This window comes from Arachis stenosperma, chromosome 6 (assembly GCF_014773155.1).
Source record: "Arachis stenosperma cultivar V10309 chromosome 6, arast.V10309.gnm1.PFL2, whole genome shotgun sequence".
Taxonomy (NCBI): domain Eukaryota; kingdom Viridiplantae; phylum Streptophyta; class Magnoliopsida; order Fabales; family Fabaceae; genus Arachis; species Arachis stenosperma.
This window is the reverse complement of record NC_080382.1, coordinates 138,924,577-138,950,863: the sequence shown is the minus strand read 5'-3', so window position 1 is coordinate 138,950,863 and position 26,287 is coordinate 138,924,577. Positions and strand designations below refer to the sequence as shown.

Genomic DNA, 26,287 nt, shown 5'->3' with positions numbered 1-26,287 from the left:
TGGATACGATCTGATTCGATTCGCACATTTGCGAATCAGATCGGATATCGGATATCGGATATATCTGCAAAACTCAAAATTATTTTTAAAAGCTTATTTTATTAAAAAAATAAAAATAAAATTAATTTTTTTATTTTTTAAATACATTCTTAAAATAATATTAAACATATTTTTTTAAATAATAAATTAAAATAATACAACATATATGATAATTATTAGTTGAAATAAAACATAAAAAAAATATTTACTTATTTATTTCTTTATTTTCGCGGATAGGTAGATATGCGGATACCAACACAAAATCTGCAATCCAATCCGAATAGTGTGCGGGTTTGATCCGATATGATAGCCTTGCGAATCGGATCTTTATCCGTAATTTTCGAATCGAAAGATTGAATCCGATCTTTTAACACCTCTAACTTTTTTTCACTTTTTTTAAGCCAATAACTAGTAATTAGTATATATCTTTTTCAGCAGGTCATTTACGACAAATTCCTTATTAACATAGGAATAATATGATCAATTAGTACCTCACTACATGACAAAATAACACTAGATAAACCGATTGTATAAGGTAGCGTTTGGTAGAGAGACAGAGACTGAAAGATTGAGACTGAGAGACAGAGACTAAGAAACAGAGATCGAAATAAATTTCAGTATTCTGTTTGGTGCAAAGTGAGAGACATAAATTAAAACAAGAATAAAACTCTAATTTAATTTGCACAAAGGATAAAATTAGAGTTAATTAATTGAAATGAAGATATTTTAGGTATAAAATGTTATTAAAATTTTAGTCTCCGTCTCTAAAAATTTTTGTGTCCCTACTTTTTGGAGGTACTGAAATACTGAAATTTTGGGGAGAAAGACAAAAATTTTAATAGCAATTTCTGAGCCAACAAACATGATACTGTGTCTCAGCCTCCGGTCTCTGTCTCACTACCTCAAAACAAACGCTACCTAAGGCTGCGTTTGTTTACAGAGACAGGACACTGAGACATGGACACAGATACACAAAATCATGTTTGGCAGAGGAGACATGGATAGAGACAGTGTGTCCAGAGACACTAAATTAGTGTATTTTGTGTCCATCCTGACAGGAAGGACACAGAGACACTAACAAAGGACACAACTTATTTTTCATTCTTTTTTTCATTATTTTTGTTAGTTTTTCATAATTGTATTTTTTTATTACTATATTTTTCATCTCAAATTTTTTGAATGAAAAAGATGAGAATAAATTAGATTCTCATAGTTTGTTCTAGTTTATCACCAAACAGAATATAAGAACACAAAATTTTGTGTCTCTATCCATCACTTGTCCTGTCCTCAATGTATTGTCCTGCCCTGTTCTCAAAAACAAACGCAGCCTAATAGAACATCAAAGTTCCAGCACGGGATAATTTTCCAAAATTATTATCTTAATATAATAATAGATATCAATATATCTTAGCAAGACCAAATGCTTACATGGACATTTTATTACTCTTATTAGGTCACGTTTTTTTTTTTTTTTGTTAGAGTGACTATGAGAAGTTAATATTTGACCAATAAATAAAGAAATAATATTAACGTGATTAAGACTTAACCAATAAATAAGAAAATGATATCTAACAAATTAAATAGTAGTTTCTTTTATGACTAATTAAATAGCAGTTTGATTTACTTAATTTTAGTTATAAATTTTATGATAATATTTGAGAGACAATAAAAAATTAATTAAATTAGTTAAAATTAAATAAATAATAAATAAAATAGCATTCATTCATTAAAAAAATATTAAATAAAATAAATTTGGAATGATTTTTTATTGTCTACTTAATGTTACCATAAATTTTAAGTCAGATGATAAAATTATAAGTTACTGTAATAAAAAATTATCAATTTCAAATTAGATCTCTTTTTTTGTTTTTCTCTTGGATAAATGGGCTACGACCAGTAAATTTTGATGGCCACATTCTAAAAGCTCACAATGTTAGTAAATAAAAAAAACTTTTTAATAGAATAAAAACCTTTTTGATAACTTTTTATCGAGTTCTATTATATAATTTAAATTGTGTAAAAAACGTGACATAATATGTATCGTATTCTACGTAACCTAAATTTAAATTCATCACATTTTTGTAATCTAATATTAAATGTCACATTTTTTAAGGTTTGAATGATTTTTCTTATATTGAAAAAAAATTTCGAAGTTCTTATTTTAATATGATAATAGGTAAAGTCCTTATCTGATATATACCAATGATCTTAGCAACAAAAAATATTTACATAGAAAGTTATTACTCTGACCTTTATTATGGTAGTAATACATAAAGTACTATATATTATTAGTCAACTAATAATTTTTGAATCAGTAATTAGCTAGATATGGCCGTATGTCCGTAATTATATGAAGAACTTTGAATATTTTATCAGTGTATTGCAGCGATGAATCTTTAAAATCAGTAGTGAAATGGTGAGAAGATGTTGATAATTGATTAATAATTTATCTATCTAATAATATATTGGTTAATAGATTTAGTTATTAGTTCAATTTTGTTAATTTAGTAATTTAATAATATATTTTTAATTTATATTTTTAAATATGATTAATTAACTGTTGGCTAATAAAATAATATTTTTAGTCCTTTAACATCTTTAAAATATTAAAAAGTAATACTTTTTATTAATATTAGTTAATATTTTAAATTAATATTTTATTTTTATATTATTAAAATTTATATTTTAAAATTTAGTCTTTAATATTTAAAATTAATCAAAGATTTAAAGTTAGCAATTTATATTTGATATTCTGTTAGAGGCTAGAGATGCATTAAGAACGTGTCCAATAGTGATAAAATGAAGGCCCTATTTACTATTTGTCTGATAAAAAGTGAAAATCGACCATTGAAAGAAAATAAAGGTGAGTTTCATCACAATTTTTAAAGCAAACGAAGACCTATTTAGAGGAGTTTAACTTCTTTTAATTATAACCAATGATAAACAAACATGTATTAACAACTCTTAATAGATTCAGTTAAAACAATGATCACTAGTAACTTGCTATTTAAGTTATTGATTTTTTTCGTTAACAAATATGAAGAGTATGATGAATTTTAGAGAGTTAATAAAAATCTAAAAAATTCTTGCCCTGTGAATAATAAAACTTGTGAATGAGAGATTTAATCTTTTAAATTTATTTTGTTCTTCCAAAATTATTCAAAAAATTGTAAAAGTATTCTAAATTTGGATTGCATGTAAGATTCTCTAAAATAAAAAAGTTAGTAAAATTTTATAATGAGGCATACATTCCATAAAAATTATAAAATTAATGGTGATAAACTCATCATCACTTTACTATTTTACCAAATTTCTTACTCTAAAAAATCTAATTTTGGATTGAATTATTGCTACTTTATTTTTTTTGTTTAATTAATTTATTGGTCTTGTAATTTTACTAACTTTTTAATTTGATAAAGTTTAAAAATTTATAATCAAATCCTTATAATAACTAGATGAATTTGCACCTATTCTTATTTCTTTAGTGATCAGTCTGCTAGTTTCTTTGGTCTTATTGGGTCTGATTGCTGCTTGGCATCATAAATCTTTTACGCACGGATTTTAACTAACTCTTACTACTTTCTTTCTGCAGGAGGGCCTTTTTTTAGGAGGATTCGGTCAGCAAAGTGACCTTCCACTCATGCATAAACACAGCTTTGTAAACTCTTCATTTTGCTATTGACTTATGGTGTAGAGTTCGGTTAATAATAATCGAATAAGACTAAATACCTTCACGCTCTTTATTTCATCTCGGTAGAACTTAATTAGGTTCTCTTTAATAATTACATCTTCTGGGGAAAAAAAATCTTTAATATTTATTTTAATTTTTTTGCACAATTCATATTACATTAAACACAAAAATGTATACTATAAGAATATGTTCCGGCCCGGCCCAGTCAGAGCATGCCCCGCCCCAGGCGGCCGATCCAACGGATAACCCGAGCCGGAAAAACCACCCGACACCTCCGCCCCTCCAGCAAAGCACCTGACAGCTGGGGGGAAGGAAACTTCCTGGAAGATGGGTCTGCTCTTGTAGGACCCGCCCTAGATGCAGAGTATATAGGGGGAGAGCCCTACCCCTCTCCAAGGTACGTCACTATCTCCTCACTCTTACTGCCATCTGTACAGATCTCTGACTTGAGCGTCGGATTCCTTTTTGCAGGTGGCTCCCTCCCTTCGTACCGTTACAACTTGGGAAGTCGCGAAGCCTCAGTTCTCACACGCCAGAGACCCAGATCCAAGCCGGTTCCCACCACCTCACCCTCAAAGTATCACCGACCCGTCCGGGACCCGAAGCCCCGAGCATTGGTGCCGTCTGTGGGGACTCGATTGAATGGATTTTCTGTTGGGTCCTGTGGAAGGAGAGGATGGAGGCGAGTCATGTGGGGAGGAAGTGATTCACCGAACCAATAGGGTAGCCTCCTTGGCTTTCTCCCGCGAACGCACGAGGTCCCCCCCCCCCCCGGGCGAGGTGAGCTTCCCTCCCGCTCCCAGGAAAGACGTCCCTTCGGAGGGATGGGGAACGACAGTGCTAGAATAATGCAGGAGCTGCGTCACAGGGTGCAGAACCTGGAGAGGGAGCTAGCGAGCAGGGAGTGCTACCAGCCCGCCCCGAGGCAATATCGCTCCCGGTCTCCTCAAAGGAGGGGGGAAACCAAAGGGAGAAGCCCCCGAAGAGACCGCTCCAAACGCACATCGACCCCCCGGTCCGAGCCATAAAGTCAAGGGGAAAGTAGGGAGGTGCCAAGGAGACGGCAAGACCCTATAATCCACACTTGACCTCCTGCGAGACGGGCAGAGGAGGAAAACCAGAAAGATAGCAGAGAAAGACAAAGGAGACGACGACATCCTGTAATCATGGGGGCAACCCCTTTTCACCATTCCATTCTCGAGGTCCGGCTACCGAAGTACTTCGATAAGCCAACAGACATGAGATACGATGGAACCCAGGACCCCCAGGAACATCTAACGGCCTTCGAGGCCAGGATGAATCTGGAGGGTGTGGGTGATGAAGTAAGGTGTCGCGCCTTTCCCATGACTTTAGCAGGTCCGGCAATCCGCTGGTTCAATGCTCTCCCCCAAGGCTCCGTGATAACCTTTACGGACATAACACGCGCTTTTCTAGCCCAGTTCACCACGTGTATTGCCAAAGCTAAGCACCCGATTAACTTGTTAGGGGTGACGCAAAGAAGCGGGGAACCGACCAGGAAGTATCCGGACAGGTTCAATGATGAATCCCTAGAGATTGACAGCTTAACCGACTCGGTGGCCAGCTTGTGTCTGACAAACGGGCTGTTGAACGAAGATTTCAGGAAGCACCTTACCACCAAGCCCGTGTGGACAATGCAAGAAATCCAAAATGTGGCTAGGGAGTACATCAACGATGAGGAGGTCAGCCAAGTCGTGGCAGCCAACAAACGACAGCCTGTCTACCATCCTGCCCATCAACCCGGTAACGTGGAAAGGCCTAAGGAGCACTCAAAGGACGAAGGGCCACCGAAAGCCTTCAAGCCATTCCCCCGGGTAGGGAAGTTCACTAACTACACTCCCCTGGCGGCCCCAATCGTCGAGGTGTACCAGCAGATAGCCGACAAAGGCATCTTGTCGAAAGCCCCGCCAGCTCAAGGATAGAACCAGAGAGAACAAGAACCTCTACTGCGACTACCACAAGGGCTTCGGCCATAAAACCCAAGATTGTTTCGACCTAAAGGACGCTCTGGAGCAGGCAATCCGGGAAGGTAAGCTGGAGGAGTTCTCTCACCTCATAAGAGAACCCAGGAGGCGAGATCGCGACCGATCTGGTGACGACAAGAGCCATGCCGTGAGACCAAGGCAAGAGCCCGAGGAGGACAGTGAACGCGGCCACACCATCGTGAACGTCGTGGTCGGGAGAGACGTTGCACCTAGGTCAAAGTTGTCGTGCAAGAAAGACGCCAAAATTTTGGCGGTGTCTTCATCTAGTCCTACGCCTTCCTCCAGGAGAGTCCCGACAATATCATTCGGACCAGAGGACCAATGGTTCCACGACTTGCCGGAGAACCCTCCAATGGTGATCACAGCGAGAGTGGGAACTGGCTTGGTCAAGTGAATCCTCGTTGACGCCAGAGCCGACTCAAACATCATGTTCCGAAATGTGTTTGACGCTCTGGGCCTCCGAGAAGCCGACCTGAAGACCCACCATCACAGGGTGGTCGGCTTAGGGGATAACTTTATCAAGCCTAATGGAATAGTCTCCCTGCCGGTCTCCATAGGAGGAGGACAAGGAAAGAGGTCGTTAATGGCGGAGTTCATTGTTCTAAGGGACTCCACGGCCTACAACCTTATCTTAGGAAGGAAAACAATCAATGAGTTCGGAGCAGTAATATGTACCAAGCTACTAATGATGAAGTTTGTGGCTGACGATGGGTCGGTGGGATCCATCAGGGGAGATCTAGAAACGGCCTCTCCCTAAGTAAGAAGTCAAAAGAGGCATCCGGGGTCTTCCTAGCTGATCTGGATGCTAGGGTCGACGACAAGCTAAGACCAGAACCTGAAGCAGACCTCGAGAAGTTCAGGGTCGGCGACTCGAAAGAAAAGTTCACCTTTGTGAACAAAAATCTCCCCCATAACTTGAAAGAGCCATTGGTAGAGATGATCCGGGCAAACAACGATCTGTTCACCTGGACACCAGCCGACATGCCGGGGATTGACCCCCAGTTCATGTCACACCTCCTGACTGTTAAGGCAAAGGCCAAGCCCATAGTGTAAAGAAGAAGAAAGATGTTCCAGGAAAGAGCCGATGAGGTGGCCAAGCAAACGGCCAGTCTGCTAGAAGCAGGGTTCACATGAGAACTGGACTACTCGACTTGGCTGTCAAACGTAGTCCTGGTTAAGAAAGCCAATGGGAAGTGGAAGATGTGTGTAGACTACTCCGACCTCAACAAGGCATGCCCCAAGGACTCCTTCCCCCTCCCTAACATTGACGCCCTAGTGGACACGGCTGGAGGGTGTCTTTTTTGAGTTTCATGGATGCATACTCCGGTTACAACTAGATTCTGATGCACAAGTCGGATGAGGAGAAAACAGTGTTCATAACGCCAGGGAGCACATATTGCTACAGGGTAATGCCGTTCGGACTAAAGAATGCGGGAGCTACTTATCAAAGACTGATGAATAAGGTGTTCAGTACCCTCATCGGGAGGTCGGTGGAAGTGTACGTTGATGACATCCTAGTGAAAATCACCCGATCTGAAGACCTCGTGGGTGACCTGGAGACCGTGTTTGCGTCCCTCCGACAACACAACATGAGACTTAACCCTCTCAAGTGTGCATTCGCCATAGAGGCCGAGAAGTTCTTGGGATTCATGATAACTCAAAGAGGAGTGGATGCCAACCCTGAGAAGTGCGAAGCAATCCTGCAAATGAAGAGCCTAAGATGCATCAAGGACGTACAGAGACTAGCCGGAAGGCTTACTGCTCTATCCCGTTTCCTCGGCGCGTCAGCGGCTAAGGCCCTTCCATTCTTTAACTTGATGAATAAAGGAATTGCATTCGAGTAGACCCCAGCATGCGAAAAAGCATTCCACCACTTCAAAAGAATCCTGTCAACACCCCCAGTTCTCAGCAAACCCAAGGACTCTGAGACGCTGTACCTATACCTGGCTGTAACTGATGAAGCCCTGGTAGCCGTCTTGATACGGGAAGAAGGAAAAACTCAATAGCTGATGTATTTTGTTAGCAAAGCACTACAAAGGGCTGACTTGAGATACAGAAAGTTGGAAAAATTAGCGTATGTGCTGTTAACCTCATCCAAAATGCTACGACAATACTTCCAAGGTCATCGCGTCGTTGTGAGAACGGATCAGGCGATACGTCAAGTCTTGCAAAAACCCGATTTGGCAGGACGGATGATGACCTGGACAATAGAGCTATCTCAATACGACCTACAGTATGAGTCCAGACATGCAATCAAGGCCCAGGCCATGGCCGACTTCCTCGTGGAGGTCACAGGAGACCCTCACGAAAACCCGGGCACACGGTGGAAGCTCTATGTTGATGGAGCCTCCAACCAAGCGTCTGAAGGGGGGAGGGATAATACTCGAGAGCCCGACAGGGGTGGTATACGAACAATCCAGCAAGTTCGAGTTCCCGATCTCCAACAACTAGGCGGAATACGAGGCCCTTATCGGCGGCCTGCTATTGTCAAAAGAGGTGGGGGTAACAAGGGTAGAGGTGAACAGCGACTCTCAGGTTGTCACCTCGCAAATCAATGGAATGTACCAGGCCAAGGATCTCCTGCTACAAAAATACCTAGAAAAAGTTAATGGCTTAAGCAAGGACTTTGAAGGGGTCGTGGTACAGCATGTCCCAAGGGAAAGGAACACACGAGCTGACCACCTATCCAAACTGGCCAGCACAAAGCCAGGAACGGGAAACCATTCCTTGATTCAAGGCTTAGTGAAAGAACCAATAGTCGCCCTGTGCGCGTCCTGAGCATCCGTCGATCCCTTATGGATCGACCCAATCATGGACTTCTTAAAAAGCGGCAGGCTCCCTGACGACCACAAAGCCGCAAAGGCATTGAGGATGGAGGCGGCCAAGTACGTAATAGTGCAAGGCCAACTATTTAAGAGACGACTGAATCAACCCCTGCTGAAGTACCTACGACCCAACCAGACGGACTACGTCCTTAGGAAAGTCCACGAGGGTTATTGCGGCCATCATATTGGTGGAAAGGTTTTTGTCCGGAAGCTCGTAAGAGCCGGTTACTTTTGGCTCTCAATGATGACGGACTCCCAAGAATTCGTCAGGATATGCAAGAAGTGCCAGGAAAACGCTCACTTCCATAAGACCCCGGCATCCGAGCTCAGCCTGCTTATGGCCTCCCGACCTTTCAGCCAGTGGGGGATTGACCTCCTAGGGCCTTTCCTAGTCGGCCCTGGACAGGTCAAATACCTGTTCGTGGTCATTTATTATTACACAAAGTGGGTTGACGCAGAGCCACTGACCAGTATTTCATCAGCCAACTGCCGTAAGTTCGTATGGAGACAGATCATTTCCAGGTTTGGAATCCCGGAGTCCATGATATCGGACAACGAGACACAGTTTGTGGACAAGAAGTTTAGGGAGTTCCTCGCGGGCCTAGGGATAAAACAAAGGTTCTCATCGGTAGAACACCCCCAAACCAATGGCCAAGTCGAAGCTATGAACAAAGTCATCCTACAGGGCCTGAAAAAGCGACTCGACCAGAGGAAGGGAGTATGGGCAGACAAACTAGCGTCGGTCCTGTGGTCGTATAGAACGACACCTCAGTCCTCCACCGGAGAAACACCTTTCTGACTCACCTATGGGGTTGACACAGTAATCCCTGTAGAGATCGGGGAGCCAAGTCCGCGGCTACTCCTGGGCGGCGTAGAAGAGGCCGTGGAAAAGGACCTGGACGGCACACTTGTCATAAATGGTGCTGAAGCAAAGAATAACACTTCACTACAACGCCAGAGTGCTGAAAAGAAACTTTGAGCCAGACAACCTAGTCCTACGTCGCAACGGCGTAGGTCTCCCCACCCCTGGGAAAGGGAAGCTAGCGGCTAATTGGGAAGGCCCATACAGGATGAAGAAAGTGGTCGGCAACGGAGCGTACAAGCTGGAATGGTTAGATGGAAAAGAGGTATCCCGAACATGGAACGTGGCAAACCTGACGAGGTTCTACCCTTAGAAGCCGGGGCGACCACTCGCCCCACCCACTTAGTAACACCCGCATTACTTTGTGTTGAATTATTGTTTATCCTTAAATTTTGTCATTATTTAGTATGCTACTGTTCCACTTCATTCCATTTCTATTTCTAATTTTACTATTATTTTTCTTCTATTGTTATTACTTAGCATCTACAGCGATTACGGCTTCATAGGACTGATTATCTCGGAAGCCCACAACACCGTTAACAACACGGCTACAAAGAAGCCAAATTTTGAATTTTAACACAAAGCCAACAAGACAGCTTTCTCGATTACCAATAACAAGACAGAACGATAGACAAATAAAAACTGTTAACAAACCAGAAATTACCACAACGGCAGCCAAGTCAACAATTACCAATAGCTAAATGGTAAACCAATTAAGAAAATTACATGAGTTCAGGAGATCTACACAAACTATTACAGTTCAAAATAACAAAGTAAAATTACATCATTTCTTCAGGATGTCCACAATTTGACCATCCCGGATAGTCTTGAAGGCTCCAATCGCAGAAATGTCAAAATCGGGAGATAGCAGCTTGACCTGGGCCTTAATCGCCTCCTCGGTTCCATTAATCACCTCCCTTGCCTTCTTCACTGTGTCTTTGTTTTTCTTCTTCAAACCGGCAACCTCTCCCTTCAGCCCAGCAACCTCATCCTTAGTGCTTTTTACCGACTTCTCGGCCTCCTCAAGCTTGGCCTCCAAAGCAGTAATCTTGGTATGGGCTGCAGAAGTTTCGCCACGAGCAGAGTTGAGCTCAGACTCCAACTTCATTTCCCGCTCGGTAAGTCGGGCAACGGCCTCGTCGGAAGTCTTTAGCTTCCCTTCCGAGTCGGCTAACTTCTCCTTTAAGATCCCGACCTCCAACTTCAGCTTTTCAACTTCTCGAAGTGACTGACGATACTTCCCGTCCAAGGCCCCGGACTGAGTCAAGATGGGTTCTGCCCTCCTGGCAATAGTTGCGGCCCTCAGCATGCATCGGCAGATCCACCTGGCCTGAGCGCCCATATCCCCATCATGAAAGAATTCATCAGTGCCGGGCATGAGCTGCGAATCAATGAAACCCCAAGTGTCAAAATTCTTTTCCATAATAGTGAGGGACCCCTCAGGACTAGAGGTCGGTTTCCTCTTGCGAGGATTATCTACAATCGCGACATCGGAACCCTCTCTGGCCGGCTCTACCTCCGGAGGCACCACCCCACTACCACTTGGACCACTAGTTATGATGGGACCAACAGGCCCTGGAGGGGGAGGGGGAGGAGCTGATTGTGCTTCGGCGTTTGGGGAGGACGGATGCTCGGCAGACTGGGTTGCATAGCTATCCTCGCTATGACCAGGAAGAAAGTGGGACATCAAATCCTCAAGTCTAGTGTGCCCGGTAGCCATGTCCACTACAATACACAACAACCCGTTAGCTTGGTAATATATAGAGAGAAAGAAAGGAGAGAGGAGAGGGAGTAGAGAAGAAACGGCAACACGGCAACACAACCAGCCGACCACTCACCTATATAACCTCTAACCATCTCCCGATCACCCATTAAAAGATGAGGATTAATATTGTTTTTGTTAAAAGTGGCCAGCAACACATCAACAATGTTCTTATCCCGCTGAGTAAGGCCCTTATACGTAACTTTCGTAAAAGCATTGGACCCGACCCTGAAACTCCAGTAAGTCAGAATCTGCCGCTCGTCTTCCAGAGTTAACCTGAAAGGATGCTGACCTTCGGTAGGTCGGACCTTAAAGAACTTATCTTTAAAGCCATGAAATGAGTCTTCAAACACCGCAAAAATTCATCTGCTCTGAGCGGCCCGGAATGACATAAATCCTTTCTTGTGTCTTCCCTCATTGGAAGGGTTAGTAAAGACAAACAGCCATAAGAACACCTCCATGGAGGCCAGCAGATCTAGGTACTCGTAGACCATCTCAAAACACCAGGTGGCTGCCCAACTGTTCGGATGCAGCTGCAACGGGGCCACGTCGCACCGGTTAAGAAGCGACATTTGAAAGGGGGAGAAGGGGATACGACATCCAAATCCAGTCGGCAATCCGGGGAGTGTTAAGGTTAAGCTGGTATATCCGCTCGTGGGCAGCGGTCACGAACACCTCATAACGCCCCTCCTCGTCACCTCCCCCACATAGCTGGTCGCGAAGGCGGAACTCCGTGAGCTCCTCTAAGGTTATTTGTAAAGGTGTATCCTTCACGTCAGAGGTGACCCAGGCCTATCTATCAACACGGGTTCCCGGAAGAGGAAGTTGCCCCATACCTACAGTGGGGGCACCACTCAAGGTCAGACCATAAGGCCGGTAGGTCGGGAAAATAGGAACTAACACTAAACGCTACAGTGATGAGCCTATATACAGTTAAGCCAAGGCTAAATTTACAGCTAAGTGAAGATAAAAAATTAGGAACCTAAATAGCAACCCCCCTAATATCTACCTAGTGTTGTTAAACATGCAAACCCAACACCTAATCCAAATAGGCATGAACAGGAAAAATCACACAGGCAACATAAATACGCAGTAAAGTTAAGAAACATGAAAGGAAGGAACAACTTACCAGGAAAATGATGATGATCGAAAGGAGTTACGAAATTTTGAAGAAATTTTACTGAATCAATTTCAAATGAAGAGCTTCAAAGAATGTAGAAGGAAAATGAGAAGTTTGTGGTAGTAGTTAGGAAACAAGGAAAGGAAGCGCGAGGGAAAGAAAAGGAAACCAAAGCGAAAGAGTAACTGCCATGGGGAAGCGCGAAGGTCAGGGGTAAAATGGACTTTTCCCCTTGCCTTCAAATCAGTCATAAATACACTTAATTGCAGGCGCAAAGAACGAGGCGACAAATAGCGCTTCCTTAAAACGGAGAAGCTGGTTCCTGCGTAGGGGGCACGCTCCAATAATGAGCGGTCGACTCGACGATGATACAACTGATCAGAACGCGCCAACAACGGTGCTCACGGCCATAGCTGGCGCGTTGGGGGCACTGTTCCGGCCCGGCCCAGCCAGAGCATGCCCCGGCCCAGGCGGCCGACCCAACGGATAACCCGAGCCGGGAAAAAGCACCCGACACCTCCGCCCCTCCAGCAAAGCACCTGACAGCTGGGGGAGGGGGGAGAAGGAAACTTCCTGGAAGGTGGGTCTGCTCTTGTGGGACCGCCCTAGATGTAGAGTATATAGGGGGAGGGCCCTACCCCTCCCCGAGGTACGTCACTATCTGCTCACTCTTACTGCCATCTGTACGGATCTCTAACTTGAGCGTCGGAGTCCTTTTTGCAGGTGGCTCCCCCCCTTTGTATCGTTACAGCTCAGGAAGTTGCGAAACCTCCGTCCTCACACGCCAGAGACCCAAATCCAAGCCGGTTCCACTACAAGGAATAACGTAATTATCGACGCCAAAAATCGACGGCCAAAATATTCGTCGATATTTTTCGACAGTTGGTCGTCGATAAAATGAAAAAAAATAAATTAGAAATAAAATATTAAAATCGACGACCGGATCGTCGATTATTTTAGCAACTTAGATCATTTTATTACTACCGTCGCATTGTTGACAAAGAATAGGTTAAGATTTTTTCCTCTCTAAAATCGACGAAAATATCGTCTATTTTAATATTTATTATATCGACGGCTTTTGCCGTCGATAAATTTAAACGGTAAAAATCTCTTTTTAAAATTAGATAAGTAGCTTAGATTTATTATATAAAATAAACAGTCAAAATGTCAATTTTTTTTCTAAATAAAATCGACAAAATTGGTGTCGATTTTTATCAACAAAAAATTTTAAAGATGTTTACTCCCCACGTCCTTGATTTCGCCCCAATTCACTTCAATTTACTTCAGAAGTTAACCCCAATTCGCGCCTTTTCCATTTCACCTCTACCATCTCACCAACCCTCTCTCTCGATATCGTCGCGCCTCTTCGCTCTGCTGCCACCGTGTCGTTGCTCTGCTGCTCCAACACCCGTCGTCGCCTCGTCGCACTCGCGCCGCCGTCCCTCAGTCCCCTGTTTCAAATCAAAACATGTCGTATCAATAAGGTTCGGTTTTCCTTTTCTCTTTGCTTTTCTATGTTGTTTTCCTTGTTTTGTGAAATGTGATCCGGAATTTCTGATTTTCGAATGGAGTTCTCTTCGGTTCATAATTTAAGCTTACACGTGAGCTTCGCCTTCTTCTCTGCTCTGCGAATTGTTGATTTCTGTCTTTTTTTTTCGTTCTCTGATTTTTTTGTTAACTATAACTTATGAGTATGCGGTTTCAGTTAATATCTTCAGCGTTTCAGAGATGTCAATTATCGGAGAAGATATGCAGACTCTCGGTGATTCTCGCTCGATCTACGTCTTCCTCTCTTCGAGTCTCAAGTAATGAGCACATACCTTTACATTAGCATGATTTTTAATTTCTAATTGTTCCTCTCTTTAATTTCTATTGATGCTTGTAAAACAGATGGAATTCTTTCTATCAAAACCACGAGTAAGTTTTTGATGTTCTTGTTATGGTTAGTTTTGCTTTGATTTCACTGAATATATGCACACACGTCAAGCGAAAATTGGGAAAGAGATAGCTATTTTCTTATCTGCGTCATTATCAGAGGTAATATGCAAGCCTTCTGTATAAGCCTCCGAGCAAAATTGTTTTACTCTTAGGTACGTGTTGTTTGAACTCCTCAATTTTCATCAACCACGTGGATAAGGTGCTATTTTAATTGTTCTACATCGTGGCTTAACATTGAAATAGATTCCAATTATTTAATAGCGTCATTGTGTTGAATATATTTGTGCTATTTTTAGTTTATGCTGCTGTGTACCGGTGCTGCCATCTTGGTTTATGTAGTTTTTCTTAAAGAAATTTGATTTCTGTCAAATGTTCTTAAAGAAATTTGAGTCCTTGAAAATCCATTTTTGCTTGTCCTTGGGAACTTCAGGTCTAATGTATACAGCTTTGGAGTAATATTATGGGAACCTGCAACCGAAAAGATCCCTTGGGATAATCTCAACTCAATGCAGGTATTTCTTTCATGCTTATGTAAACCTTGAAAGTATCTAGAAAAAAAATAGATACTCAAACTAGAATGATAGACACCACATGAATTGTGTATCCCTTTGGGTGCATATAGATTAATTGTTCGTCTAGGAACATTGCAGGTGATTGGAGTCGTGGGGTTCATGGATCAGCGACTTGAAATTCCAAAAGATGTTGATCCACGATGGGCTTTTATAATTTAGAGCTGCAGGCATCGGTGTGCATGCTCAAAGATGGTATGCCATTCAGTTCCTTTTTGTACCGGTGCTGCCATCTTGTGACTCTTTTACTTCAAATTGATCTTTTTGTAGGAAATGTTCAATCCTTTAATCAACAAAACCAAAATTTTCTGAAAGGGAGCTCTAGCTATGTAAGATATATATATATATATATATATATATATATATATATATATATATATATATTTGAAAAGAGGAAGTGAAACATCATTAGCAAAAGTATGAAATATGCTCTTAAAATATATGTGGGAGCATAATTTGGAAAACTTTTAGCTTCACAACAATCAACAGTGACAGGGGAGCTGAATTTGAAGGTGTTGTTACAGAACTAATCCATGTTCTTATTACTAGCCCATGTTAAATAATGTTTTGACTTTTGTAGAAACACCAAGTGACGATGAATGGACAGAGGAACTCAAACATGGGAAGGGAACTGAATCTCTATATAGTTACTGCTGCAGTTTATGGTGGAATGTGCATGGGGTATTAACTGTGCTTGGAGACTTGATGATGGGTCCATTTGACACAGGAGCTGAGATCATGCTTGCTGCTACCATCTTTTATGAGTTGTCTGAGGCATTAGAGAACGAACATGACCTCTGAACTTGGCTTTTAGGAACTAGTTTCTTTCTTGATTGGCCACTAGCTTACAGTTAGTTTAGTTAGTTGTCCTTCTTGTAAAATAACAATTGATTTCACTAGTTTATATATTTAGATATTTGGATTTGGTTTGCAGGTTTTGATGCCTATACCGAAGCCAACAGGTTATGCAGGAGACGATCCTTATAAAATGTAAGTATTTTCGATTATTATTATTATTAGGGATCTTGTGTTTTCTGTTTTGTAATAATTAAAATTTTGAAAAATACCGAGAGATTGTATAATTGAGGAGGCATTGGAATTTTATTGATGTATGAACTGAGCTGATGTGAAGTAGGAGTAGTGAACAATGTTTAGTGAGTGGACTTAAAAACCTTGTGAACTATGAATATAATGCCATTGATATTGTGATGGGTGAGTTATTATTATTATTATTATTATTGTTGTTGTTGTTGTTATTATTATTAGAGTTCCTTTTCTCTACTTGGCAGTTGGCAATGGCTTCCGAGTTTGCAAGCATGTTGTGTGGTGTTTCCTCCTCAGAATGACGGTGGCAGATGCTATCACAATACTCAAGTCCTTTGTTCCCATGCCCATGAGCTTCAATGACCTTTCTTCTCTCTCTCTTCTTCTACGAGAAAGAAGAGCCTTCAATTCATATTCCCAGGTCAAATATACCAGCATTCACAATTTCTTCTTCTTGTTTTTCCAATTGTTTTGAATATGGTAGAAATATTTTTGAATATAATGAATGGGTTGTTAGATAGGAGACCGTGTTTGAATTTGTAGCTACACTGTTACTGATGCGTGCGCATGTTTGATCAAAGTTCTTAGTGAGTACTAGAAAATATGCTGCTTTTCTATTTTATTTATTTATTTGTTCATATGTATATATAAAATTAGTAATTAAATAGATTTGAATTACTGTGTGCTTATTGGTTATAGCATTAATCGTTTACTATTTTTCAAATAAAAAAAATAATTAAAACATATCTATTAAAACCGACGGAATAGTTATCGTTTTTTAATTTTAAAATAGACAAGAAAACCCAAATATAGACATAGGATTTGTCGGTATATGAATAATAAAATCGACGGCAACTGTGTCGATTTTATTGGATCCAATATTGACGGCAACGTTGTCGATTTTAGTAAGCATATTATAGATGAAAATATTGTTGATTTTATTGGATCAAATATCGACAGAAATGGCGTCGATTTTATATAATAATATCGATGGCGATGTCAATTTTAGTAAGAGTGTAAAATTCTCAAACTCATATTATGGACAGAAGTGCTGTCGATTTTATTAAATTATTATCGACGGCTAGGCAAGCCGTCAATTTTATTAGCATTTTGAAAAATCGACAAACTTAATAGCGACCAATTCCGCCGTCCATTTTGCCGTCGAATTTTAATATTATCGACGGCTTAGCCGTTGTTTTGGCCGTCGATTTTAACGATGTTTCTTGTAGTGTTCCCACCACCACAATCTCAAAATATCACCTACCCATCCGGGACCCGAAGCCCCGAACAGAATATTTAAAAAAAATTTCTATAAAAATATCTAATTTAAAAGAGACTAAATATATAATTAAGTATATAAATTATATAAAAATATTTATATTCAAATTAAAAGCGTCGATTCTTTGTTTTTCAATAATTATAAATTCACAATTATAGGATTGTAGTAAAGTCTAAAAAAAAATATAATTAACATAATAGCATCTAAAATTATAATAAATAGATATTTTTGTTTGTCCAAATCAATTTTTTTCAAAAAAATATTGAAGATCAATAGGAAAAATATAAAATGATAAACTTAAAATCTAATAATTTATTTGTATTTATTGATTTTAGGATACTACTTAATTAGTTTATTGTGCAACAAATTTTGAAATTAGTTTATCTGTTTTATAGTTTAGTTGAAAAATTGAACCTAGTATCGTGGCATTGTTAAAGACTTATATAAAGAATTAAGGCCAATCTAACAATTTTTATACATAAGAAACAAGTGGTATCAAGATTTTTTATGAGATATTTAGGGCATGGCCTCCCGTTGTGCTAATGAAACTCTGTCACTGTCTACAAAGACCAAAAAAACGATTAATTTAAAAAAAAAAAAGATAAGTTCTCTCCTTTCTTTATCCTCCTAGTTAAGGGCGAGTAATTTAATTTTTGTTTTCCGTAAAAGGAAAATTTTGATTGAAGTTCTCAATTTTATTTACGCCTTATTCACTATCTTTCGTTAAAATATCGTTCGAACAATAATAATACAATATACAGTGTCATTTCAGTATTTCACAATAACATACTTTGACACATTGCATGCAAATATATAAAAGAGACAGAATTTTAAAATATGAGAAATCAATAAAATTATTGTAGACCAAATCAACATGGATGATTCTATCTCACAGCTAGTGTAGTAGAATTATATTACAATATATTAGTGATTTGTTTATTAGACTTTATTCATAGAATATATAGCCAACCTTTGAATACCAAAAGCACTACTATCTATATACTAAGGGAACAAATAAACAGACATGGCTTCAAGTATACCAATAACTTTCTGGATATCACCAGTATATTGTGGAAGCAGTGATGGATCATGGAACTCTCGATTTGGGGTTCCATGATCTACAGACATACAATTTTGAAGGTAGATAAGCGTATCGGTAAGACCAGATATGAATAGAGAGTAAATATGTTCCTTCAAACCATTTTTTATTCTTTCAATTTCAGCTAGTGCACCCTGGCCACGACCACCAATATCATCAAGGTTGTTCAAACAAATATGGTAGACATCTAGCAAGTCAGGGCTAGTACTAGAATTTGCAATCAAAGAGTTGAGAAGGTTCACTGTATTTGTAAGATTGGACTGAAGAACTTCAAGTGTGTATTGTGCTAAGGAATCAACGTTTGCTTCTTTAGTACCACCGGGAATTGAATTTAGAAGATTTGAACAATAAGCAAACGTTAACGCAAATGCAGGATTAGGGTTTTTGCAAATTTCTTCAACTGTCACAATTTTTGCTGCGTAAGGGGTTGCATCAAGGAAAAGAAAAGCTAGTACTAGTGACCAGATCAAGGGATAAGGTCTAACATTATTCACAAAGAAATGAACCATGGTTTTGATATAATTGCTGGTTTGGTTGCTTTTTATATATATATATATATATATGAAAAGTATGAGGAGCCAATGTATGTTTTATACAATGTGTACAATGGGGTTAAATTAAAGTTAGAATTAAATTAGAGACAATTAATTAATTTTGAGTAGTTTTCAATTTAAAATTTGAATCAAATCATGATTCCCATCGGTTATGACAATTAATTAATTTTGAATAGTTTCCAATTTAAAATTTGAATCAAATCATGAATTCCGCCATTTATGGAATCAAATTAAAATTCCTTACTGTATAGATATCTTATTATTTCCCTAGCGAGACTCATATATATAACATAAAAATTATTATCTTAATGTAATAATATGATAATAGATAAAATCCATCCTTTGATATATACCAATGATCTTAGTAAGACCAAATGTTTAGGTGGACATTTTATTACTCTTATTAGGTCACGCTTTTTTTATCTTTTTTGTTTATGAGGGGGTTAATATTTGACCAATAAATAAGGAAGTAATATTAACGTGATTAAGACTTGACCAATATAAATAAGGAAATGATATCTAACAAATTAAATAGCAGTTTTTTTTTTTACTAATTAAATAGCAGTTTGATTTACTTAATTTTAGTTATAAATTTTAAGATAATATTTGAAAAATAATAAAAAATCAGTTAAAACAGTCAAAATTAAATAAATGTTAAATAAAATAAAAGATATTTTAGATTATTTTAGCTAATTTTTTTATCTTTAAAAAATTATTATTATAAAATAAGAAATACATTATAAAAATAACTATATAATGTGTATACAAAAAATTAATTACTAAATTAATTATTTATATAAAATATAAATCTAATCACTCTGTATAAATTTATTAAGAGCATATATACATACATAAATTGAAATAAAATGATTAAATTTATTAGGATAGCATGCATGCATAAATCGAACAGGTAATTAGATTTATATAAAAAGTTAAATTTAGTCCGACTTACTCGATTTATATAAAAAAGTAATTGAAAAATTTATGTAATATTTTTTTATTTAAATAAATTCTGTAATATTGAGTTAGATTTAGTTTAATTGTGTGTTTTATCCTATATTTTATAAATATACTAAAAAAATAAAAATATAAAATAAAGTCTATTTTAAAATTAAAAATAATAAAATCATAATAAAACCTATATTAAAATTATAAAATAAAAAAGATATAAATTTAATATCCACAATTTTATTATATATGTATAATAATTTTTAATTATATATTATAATATATCAAAAATACAAATAAAAAAAAAAGGATTAGACCAAGATTCGTATCGACTCTATAGTCAGCTGAAAAGGATCCCCATGAGCCCGTTATGTCATTTCATACTTAACATGACATGTGTCTGGAAGGGAATTTTCAATATACTTTGTATTTGACTTGCTAAAAGCTATGAAATAAGGTTAGGTTTAATTAAGGTTTTTATAGTTTTATTAAATTTTTAATTAGATTTTTATATTTTTTTTAATTGAATTTTATATATATATTTTTTTTCAATTTAGTCTCTATTGTAATAAAATTATGAGATTATAGAATATTCTATTCGAAAATCAAATATTCTCAAATTTGAATTAAAAAAATCATAGTTGTCAGAATCGAACTGGTAATCAAACCGATCAAGTTATTAGGTCACTGGTTCAATCGGTGAGTCACTAGTTGAACCAGTTGACTCGGTCCTATGTAAATAAAATAAAAAATAATTAAAAATTTTAAATTAAAATATAAAATACATATTTTTACTAACATTTTAAGAATTTTAAGCTATTTTAAAATAATATGGAACAAGAATAATAAATATTTTATTATTTTTACTCTATTATAGATATTTTTATTTTGTTTTTATATAAAATAACTATTATTTTTAATTTTCAATAATTTATTAATTAATTTATATTTATTATACTATTATATACTACAAGTATTTATTAAAAAATAATATTAATAGATATTATATAATTATAAAAAAAATAAATGAGTTTATAATTGTTGTTAAATAAAAATATAATTAATTTAAGAATGAGTGAGTTTATAACTAAAACTAAAATAAACTAAATGAAAGTAAATTATTTGATGAAACTCATGAAAGATATTTATATATATTTAAATTTGCATATATAATGGTAAGGGCAACGGCAGCCTAGTGGTTGTGCAAGGCACTTCCATTTATGAGGGTGAGGTTCGAACCCTGCCTCAAGAATTTTGCATAAATTTTCAATACCAAGTGGTTCAATCGGATTGGTCTTCACCGAGTTTGACCGGTTTTTAACAGTTCATTTTAGATTTGACCGGTTTGTATTGGTTTTCTTTCTTACACGGTCCAATAGCGGATCAGACCAGTATAGATTTCGGTTCATCAGTTTTTCGATCGAACCAACCGATTCGATTCGATTTTGATAACACTGAAAAAACTAATTAAACCCACTTCTATTTTTTTAAAATGTCAAAACAACCCCTGACATTTTGTCCCAAAATTAAAGAACTGTAGGTAGCACTTACTCTTTGAATCCAGTGACATTTCTCCACCGTTCATCTGCGTCGTTGTCATTTTCCTTGGCGGCGTGAGCGTTGTTTTGGTCTGCGCTGCACTACTTTGCTTTGTTCATCTTTGATCTGTACTGCGATGCACTGTGTCTGCTCTGTTCGTCGCGTTCTGTCGCCACACCTCTTGGCGCCGTGCCTCACCTGGCAATAAAAGTAATAACGGAAGAGTGACGTGGGAAGGATGCAGCGTCTTGCTTGACATCAACGACGGTGATCGTCTCGTCTTCGATTGCCTCTCCCCCGCTGTCTAAGTTCTTCTTCTTCTTCTTTAATTAATTAACTAACTTAACAATAATAACAATAATGTTTTCGTTACGTAAGAAATTAAAGATTGGGAATAAGAACTGCTCTCTCCAACCGTTAATCGGCACTCACTTCAGTTCTCTCTTTCAACTCGATAGCACTTCCTTCTCTCCTTTTATATCTTCCCTTCAAGGTATCTATACTTATGCATCATTGCATATTATAATAGCTTAGTGCTGATGTAAGTTCTAGTTTCTAGTTTCAATTCAGAAACTATTCCTAAGTTATAATAACCTCCAGAAGTAATTTTATTAATCACATGGATGAAATAAACTTACAGCTGATGCTACTAACAATGAGAAAATAAAAGATAATGGTCAACCGAATCTTGAATCCAAGGATAATCGTGAATTGGTTGACAATAACACTGCACAAACCCTCACTAGTGAAGATATTGAAGCCATGCGAAGGTAATATTTTATGCAATCCTTATTTAGATGTAAAAAAGAAAATGTTTATTAAAGCATTATTAACTGCTCGTGATATATTACTTGAAGAACTTCAAAGACTTAGTAAAATAATTGATCAAACTCTTGATATTTCAGAATTTGAATTTCTGTTAAATATGAACAAGATGAACTCATTAAATTCCATACTTCCAGCAAATTAAATTTTTCCACAAGGAAAATCACAAAATGGCCAAGAGGTTATTTTTTTTCTTTCATTTTCAACCTATATATGAATTACTATTTCCGTTTTAAAATAACTACAGTTAATTCGTCCAAATTGGTACCAAATTTGTACAGGGATTTAGTGTTGATTTGTTGAATGCTGGAAACCTCAAATTTCTTATTCAAAAAGAACTTTTGAAGTGTTTAAATTTATTAGGACATCAATTGTTCAACTTGTGAAACGAATTTTTGAAATTTCACAAGTTTGCTTTCTCATCTTGTATTATTATTAATTTGATGGTTGATTGTTAAATAAACATACATGATTATATTTGGTCCAATGATATTCACTTGGTGATATTGTTTGACATGGTTTAATCCATAAATGTGCGGAAAAATTTTTGGACTATTGCCATATGTCTTGTTTGAGAAAATTATGTAAAGAGAAAATTAGTTCTCTTGTTTGAAAAATTATATAGAAATTATTTTGTTAAACAATTTTAGTTATTACTCTTTCACAAAGATGATCCTGCTCCGACTTCTTTTGTTCCGAAAGCAGGCTAGCTACTATGCTTTGATTGAAGCTTTTGGTGGAAAGGGCTATTTTGTTGGGACACCTGATGAACTTAAGTATGCTCTTTCAGAAGCTTTCTCGGCTCGGATATCGGCCGTTATAAATATTATTGTTGATCCCTTTGCTGGTTCAAAGAGTGGGAGGCTGCAACACAAGAATTGATTTTCATATTATTTGTATTATACTGAAATTATATTTTTTATGGTTTTCGTTTTTAGATTTTAAATTTCAATAACACATACATAGCCTTGTGGTTTTCTATGGTTTACCATGATATGATAAAGACACAAACTATATTTCATGAATCTACACAGATGTAAAATGTTACATGATCATAATGAATACTTGAATGATAAAAGCTGAATTTTATATATACTTACTACTATTATTTCTGTTTCATTTTATCCAATTATTTTTTTTGTATGTTTTTAAGATAAGGTATTTTAAAAGTCAAGAAAAAAGAGAAGGTATTTTTGGTATAATTTGTATATATATCAATAAGCAAAAGAATAATAGTGACAAAATAAAAGGAATTATAGGAATATTTCTCATGTCGTAAAATTATTGAATAGGGATTATAGTAATATCTTTCATTGAATATTTATAGTTTTACTGAATTTTTAATTAGGTCCTTATACTTTTTTCTTTTCAATTAGGTCTCTAAGGGTACACAAATAATTTCACAATTCACTAATGTTTTTTTGACGTTTAACGTTAATAGAGACTAAATTGAAAAAAAAAATAATGTATAGAGACCCAATTAAAAAGAAAAAAATATAGAGATCTAATTAAAAATTCGGTAAAACTATAAAAACCTACAAAGTAATTAAACCATAAGGTTAAATTAGCACATTGACCCGTGCGTTGTACGGACATAACACAAAAATAATGAAAAACCGGTTAAGTATATTATACATGTTAACTAAAATAGTAAGATATATAATTAGTATTTAATTAACTTAAATAATAAAATAATTATTAACTAATATATATAATATATAATAATAAATTTTTAGAATACAAAATATTTTTTTATAATAATTTAATTTACAAAATTTTACAATAATAGATAAATTATTAGGAAAAAAAAAGCGCGCTCTCCGGTATAGATCAATTATCATACAGATATATAGATATTTTCTCTAGTTATATATCTTGCTAATACATTTACCTGACTTTTGCAGAATAAGACAGGAGGTCAACAGTTTATGGACGTTCATAGAGAGAGAATTTTTGAGCCAAGTCTATTGTGTAAACAACAAATGGGATGACATTGTGTTGGATTCCATTCGTCCAACTTCAGGCGTTGGGCCTTATTGGTTGTTGGAACTGGTTTTGACGAAACAAAAAATAAAGATGAAACTAGGGCTGGAAATGAGCCGAGCTAGACCAAGCTCAAGTTCGGCTCACGAAAATTGAGCTTGGCTTACGGTTCGACTCATTAACAATCGAGCTTATTTCTTAAACTCAAGCTCGGTTCACCAAAAGCTCACGAGCTGGCTCGAGCTCACGAGCTGGCTCAAATAAGAGAAACATAGATACATAATCTATAATTTTATATCAATAAATTATAACTTATATATTTTTAAAAATATTTGAAAAGATCAATTTTATATATTGTTTATCTATCAATAAATTATAAATTTTTTATTTATATCCTATATTAAAACTATATGTAAAAAATAAATATAAATATTAAATAATTAATATTGTTAATATACATATATATATATATATATATATACTCATTTAATTTATGAGTTCAATTTCAGGCTCAAGCTTGGCTTACTAGCTCACGAGTTTAGCTTATTGAGCTGTTAACGAGTCGAGTTCGAGCTGGCTCATGAGCTGACTTGACTCACTTCCAACCCTAGATGAAACGCAGTTCTTCGGTCCCTCTATTCCTCCTCTGATCGTACCAAATTTCTAACAAAATAACAATCTTTCCTCTCAAAAGAAACGAATTTTTTATTTTAATAAATAAAATAATTATATTAATTACTGAAATAAATAATTTAAAAAATATTTACTAAAATAAATTTATTTTTCTTATTTCGTTTACACGATAAATGAGATAATTTTACACGTGATAAACAAGATATATATATTCATAAATAATTAAATATAATTTTTAAAAATAATAAAAAATATTAATAATTTAAATTAAACCAAACTCTTACAAATAAAATATTTTAAAAAGATGAACGATTTTAAATAATAAAAAAAATAAATATTTACCATGAGGTATAACACCAAATTCATGACGTTGTTATTTTGTATAAGTAGCAAGGTGATAATGTATAAATGTTTATAGATTTATTTATTTTGTCAGTCTTATTTAACTTCAAGCACTTATAAAAAATTAAAGTTACAGGTATAACACCAATATATAGTGTCATTTCAGTATTTCATAATAACCTACTTGGACACACACATTGCATGCAAATATATAAAAGAGACAGAATTTTAAAATATGAGAAATCAATAAAATTATTGTAGACCAAATCAACATGGATGATTCTATCTCACAAGTAATGTAGTTGAATTATATTACAATATATTAGTGATTTGTTTATTAGGCTTTATTCATAGAATATACTAAGAGAACAAATAACCAGAGATGGCATCAAGTATACCAATAACTTTCAGGATATCACCAGTATATTGTGGAAGCAGTGATGGATCATGGAACTCTCGATTTGGGGTTCCATGATCTACAGACGTACAACTACGAAGGTAAAAAAATGTATCGTGAAGACCAGATATGACAAGACCGTAAGCATGTTGCTTCAAACCATTTTTTATGGCTTTAATTTCAGCTAGTGCACCTTGCTGGCCACGACCACCAATATCATCAAGGTTGTTCAAACAAATATGGTAGACATCTAGCAAGTCAGGGCTAGTACTAGAATTTGCAATCAAAGATTTGAGAAGGTTCACTGTGTTTGTAAGATTGGACTGAAGAACTTCAAGTGTATATTGTGCTAAGGAATCAACGTTTGCTCCTTTAGCACCACCGGGAATTGAATTTAGAAGATTTGAACAATAAGCAAACGTTAACGCATATGCAGGATTAGGGTTTTTGCAAATTTCTTCAACTGTCACAATTTTTGCTGCGTAGGGGGTTGCATCAAGGAAAAGAAAAGCTAGTACTAGTGACCAGATCAAGGGATAAGGTCTAACATTATTCACAAAGAAATGAACCATGGTTTTGATATAATTGCTGGTTTGGTTGCTTTATATATATAACATAAAAATTATTATCTTAATGTAATAATATGATAACAGATAAAGTCCATCCTTGATATATACCAATGATCTTAGTAAGACCAAATGCTTACATGGACATTTTATTACTCTTATTAGGTCACCCTTTTTTTTTGTTAGAGTCACTATGAGGGGTTAATATTTGACCAATAAATAAGGAAATGATATTAACGTGATTAAGACTTGACCAATATAAATAAGAA

The 26,287-nt window shown here is 36.4% G+C and overlaps 3 protein-coding genes and 1 long non-coding RNA gene across 6 annotated transcripts; 2 read left to right on the top strand and 2 right to left on the bottom strand.

Moving 5' to 3' along the window:
* Positions 1 to 4,896: 4,896 nt before the first annotated feature.
* LOC130934790 (uncharacterized) lies at positions 4,897 to 5,670 on the top strand. The gene has a single exon (XM_057864325.1). It carries the CDS (start codon positions 4,897 to 4,899, stop codon positions 5,668 to 5,670), a length of 774 nt encoding a protein of 257 aa, XP_057720308.1.
* Positions 5,671 to 13,563: 7,893 nt separating this feature from the next.
* Positions 13,564 to 16,475, top strand: LOC130935234 (uncharacterized). Of its 3 annotated transcripts, none has more exons than XR_009067836.1 (6): positions 13,564 to 13,786; positions 14,029 to 14,107; positions 14,193 to 14,752; positions 14,891 to 15,004; positions 15,390 to 15,799; positions 16,099 to 16,475. It is a non-coding gene; the product is annotated as an uncharacterized LOC130935234 (long non-coding RNA). The 3 variants fall into 3 exon arrangements; XR_009067835.1 differs by having other exon boundaries at positions 14,008 to 14,107; XR_009067837.1 differs by having other exon boundaries at positions 13,575 to 13,786; positions 14,021 to 14,107.
* Positions 16,476 to 18,134: 1,659 nt separating this feature from the next.
* Positions 18,135 to 18,740, bottom strand: LOC130934789 (uncharacterized). Its single transcript, XM_057864324.1, has one exon. It carries the CDS (start codon positions 18,738 to 18,740, stop codon positions 18,135 to 18,137), a length of 606 nt encoding a protein of 201 aa, XP_057720307.1.
* Positions 18,741 to 25,415: 6,675 nt separating this feature from the next.
* Positions 25,416 to 26,024, bottom strand: LOC130934788 (uncharacterized). The gene has a single exon (XM_057864323.1). It carries the CDS (start codon positions 26,022 to 26,024, stop codon positions 25,416 to 25,418), a length of 609 nt encoding a protein of 202 aa, XP_057720306.1.
* Positions 26,025 to 26,287: the final 263 nt, after the last annotated feature.